The 3,771-nt window shown below is 41.4% G+C and overlaps 1 protein-coding gene across 1 annotated transcript; it reads right to left on the bottom strand.

The window, feature by feature from the left end:
* Positions 1-1,278: 1,278 nt before the first annotated feature.
* myct1b (myc target 1b) lies at positions 1,279-3,551 on the bottom strand. The gene is made up of 2 exons (XM_061082919.1): positions 3,437-3,551; positions 1,279-2,358 (listed from the first exon to the last, which is right to left on the bottom strand). The coding sequence occupies exons 1-2, from the start codon at positions 3,489-3,491 to the stop codon at positions 1,856-1,858; spliced, it is 558 nt and encodes a 185-aa protein (XP_060938902.1). The 5' UTR covers positions 3,492-3,551; the 3' UTR covers positions 1,279-1,855.
* Between the last annotated feature and the right edge of the window lie 220 nt (positions 3,552-3,771).

Below are 3,771 nucleotides of genomic sequence, written 5' to 3'. Positions count from 1 at the left end.
TTCTTTCAACGCCAGGCGGCCCATCCCTGGTCTTCTGTGGGAGAGTTGTGCAAAAATCCTGTTGTACATGAGGGAAAAATAGGAAAAATCATAGAACAAGTAAAGAAAGAGAGAAAGAAAGAAAGAAAGAAAGAAAGAGAGAGGGGCAGAGATGAGTGTTGCTTTAAATAGACGCGTTGTCATTCAGTGCATCAACCTTGGATTTCACAGTTTCTCTCGGTCTCTATGCAACAGCATCACTGCATTGGAGACCAGGGCACTTTCAGCAGTCTCCATGGGTACTGATGCTGTCTGCTCTTCCCATTTTACGTCAAACACCAGAGCAGCCAGACAAGGATGTGAACTCACATATTACATTATATTACATTACATTACATTACATTACATTACATTACATTAAATCTTTTGCATGTAACATATATTTAACATATTCTAATGAGGAAATAACACCAAAAATATGAATCTAAATAACAAAATCTTCTTTTTTGAATTGCAGGTTTTGCAGCATTGGTTTTAGAGTCGAAGTAAAACACCCATCACCTCGTCTGCAAAGGTCTCTCACTACACTACACTGCACATCACATCCCCTGGATTTCTCATTCACAATGCGTTATGTGGCCGCATGCAGCAATTGTGAACGAGCCTGCGCTGTCGAGACACACACACATGATGAGGGAGAAGTGTTTTAAAATTATATGGATGCACAAGGACGAGCATCGTACCTGACAGCGCCGTGGAGACGTCTTGTTCCAGATGCGGGCAGCGGCTGCACAGTGCGGTCGTGTCGCCAGGCGCTGCCTCTCCTCCGCTGGCGCACTTTGGGGTTGTGTCTTTAAAAACGGGTTGCCATGAGGCAGGTAGCACGGAAAATACAGCCCCGAATTTTCAACCTACATTTAAATAATCCACACAAACACCTAATGAGCTAGTGAAAAACCACTTGGGGTGAATTTGTGCATTTTAATATAATTTGGGCGCTTTTTCGTATGGAGTCTGGTGCATAGGAATACTGGATTTATTGAAACACCTCAGAAAGGGGGGTTTGTCTCATAATGCCAACCTCACAGGACTCACCCCATCTCTGGTGAAGTTGAAGTGACATTTGATGTGATGAGTGTGAGCTAAGTATCATAAATCATGTACCCAATATATGTCACATTTAAGTATCGTATGATTGCTCTAGATTCAATTATTGTAGAGAAACAACCTCTATTGAGTATCTCATATTTACACAAAACACAAGCTCTGGAGTAATATCAATAATTCTTTATTGTGTTATTAGATACTCAAAACTATCTAGCGCACAGTATCCCCCCTCATTTTCACACAATCACAGCTGAATCACACACTTCTCTCACCACTAGTGTTTCTCAGCCACTAAAACATGGGTTAGGGAAATGTCGAGCATGCTGCAATGATTAGTTGATTAATCTGTTAATCATTTGAGTCAATGTTTTCAAACCTAAAATGTCAAATATTTGCATTCCAAAGTGAGTATTTGCTGTTTGCTTCTGTGTAATATTGCTTGGAATTGAATATTTTTGGAATTTGGGAACAAAACATTGAACCTGAAGTGGTCACCTTGTGTGTTATAGAGAAAACAACAACATATTAAATCTGCCAATGAAACAGTTATCTAGTTGCACCACTAGTCTATATCTCCTTATGTAATACTGAGCTGACTCTACCAGGCTGTGTACAAATCTCCTTTCCGGTCTCAGACTTTAGAAATGCTCTGCTCACTCATCCTGCAGAGATAACTGTTCCTCATATAGAGCAGAACACAACCAGAGAGTCAGCTACACTCCCACAATGTTCTTATTTGTCAGTTCTTGTTTCTTGTGTGCTGATGGTTTCAAGTGCAAGTCTCTTCAAAAGCATGGATCACACTGTCGTAGGCAGGAGGGGGGGTCTGTGAGGGGAGGAAGCCTTTAAGTCCATTGCCCCCTAACCAGAAGGAGTGTCTCTTGTTTGGCACCAAGGAAGCTGAATCCAATGAGATGGAGGCCACCGTGTCCTCAGGCATGCTGACCTGCGTGTCCTCTGCCATCTCCAGGCCGGCCCTGCTCCTCCTGGACACAGGCCGAAAGGTGGAGGTGTCTGGCCCGGGCTTGCTCCCCAGAGGACCCACCGGCTCCAGTGACGGCTGTCTGTACACACTCAGGAATGTGCTGCGGTAAAGGCCCAACTGGTTGCTCGCGGGTCTGTTGGTCTGTGAAGCGCCGGATTTCTTCTTGGAGCGTCTGGTGATCCTGGCAGTGGCCCGGCGCCTGGACGCCCAGGTCAACAGAACGTACACCATGGCGCCGAGCAGCAGGCCCACAAGGACAGATAAACAGAAGGCTAGAATCATATCACCTGGAAATGAAAGACAATGCATAGCGTTGGAAAAAGGGGAAATATAGGCGGATACAAATAAAGTTGGACATGTTTAGTGGAGCGTGAGGCTATACATGTGCTGTTGGGTTGTTCTAAAAATAGGGGATGATTATTTCCCCAGATGGTGGATTCAGCTGCTTTTCAAGCTTGAAGCAAAATCTTATTTATCATAGAGAAGAAATGTATATCTGCTCCACAAAGTGCATCTGAGGTTTGATGTAGGAAATGTTGCTCTGCTGTATTGATTTATTAGGTACAGCTAAACTGGGCACTGTGTTATATAAAAATCTTACATCATACCTGCTGTGTGGGTTCACTGTCTATCCGGTATCGTGGAGCACAAACTGCCCATATCATCACTGTGACACATTCAACTCAACTCCAGCTTTAGTTGTTTGATTTTCACACAAATGACAAAAGCTCTGGATCTTGATTAATTACTTGACATTGATTACAAGAGTTTCTCAGGGAAAGTTGTCAAAGGCGAGAGTACGTGTGTATTGTAGTGATTCATAGACTTCAAGTCACTTCAACACATTGACTGGTTTTAAGATAACAAATAAAAGAAAAACATCATATAAATGTTTTTTAAAGAGTCAAATTAAATAGAAGATCTGAAACAGGTTAAACTGGATTAAAACAAAAAGGCCCCAGAGGAGTGAAATGTTTTAAAGGAAATTAAATGTTTAAGGTTTTTAACCTGCGATACAAAAGAAATACCAGTTGTCTGTTTTGACCTCGACGACAGTAAATCTGTTGGTTCATAACATTAATGCAGACTTCAAGCAGTAACAATATTTTAAAGTGATTTAAAGATTTAATACATTTCCTGATTTTCCACTGAACTAAAACATATGTAATTTAAGTCGGAAAACCTGTGTTAAAGTAGCTCTTAAAGACCGAGTTTTGGTGTTACAATCGATTTCATGTGAAATCATTGAATAAAGGATCACAACTTTATATATAACATAGCAACATAATAAACATGACACTCTTAAATAGTATAGGCTACAGCTTTGCAAAAATGTTTTTACAAGAAAAATGCAGATACACTCACCAACATTAAATGATTTGAGCATTTCCCAAAAGGGATGTGTATCATTTTGTGCCATTATTCCACCATAAGCTTGTGTTAGATTCCACACCGACTCCAAGCAGACAGATGAACACTAAGCTTTTTCCAAGACAGGGCTCTTTGGCTTTTTCCTCCCCTATAGTGTTTGCTATGGCGGAAACTTTGCTGTCATGCTTCCTTCCCTCTCTGGCTTTAAAATTAGCAAGTGCATTGCTTATCTGTGAGGGACATAACACTGGGAAACAGGGTTGTTTCCTTTTGCATCATTTCCTAAGCATCAGTGCTTTGTAACAATTGCCCCTGCTGCACAGATTTTG

Source organism: Limanda limanda, chromosome 12, assembly GCF_963576545.1.
Source record: "Limanda limanda chromosome 12, fLimLim1.1, whole genome shotgun sequence".
Classification (NCBI taxonomy): domain Eukaryota; kingdom Metazoa; phylum Chordata; class Actinopteri; order Pleuronectiformes; family Pleuronectidae; genus Limanda; species Limanda limanda.
This window is presented reverse-complemented; position numbering and strand designations above follow the sequence as displayed.

Coding starts and splice junctions, on each gene's coding strand:
- myct1b (XM_061082919.1), bottom strand. CDS start 3,491: ATGGCACAAAATGATACACATCCCTTTTGGGAAATGCTCAAATCATTT. Junction 2,359..3,436: donor GCTCAAATCATTTAATGTTG/GTGAGTGTATCT, acceptor TTTCATTTCCAG/GTGATATGATTCTAGCCTTC.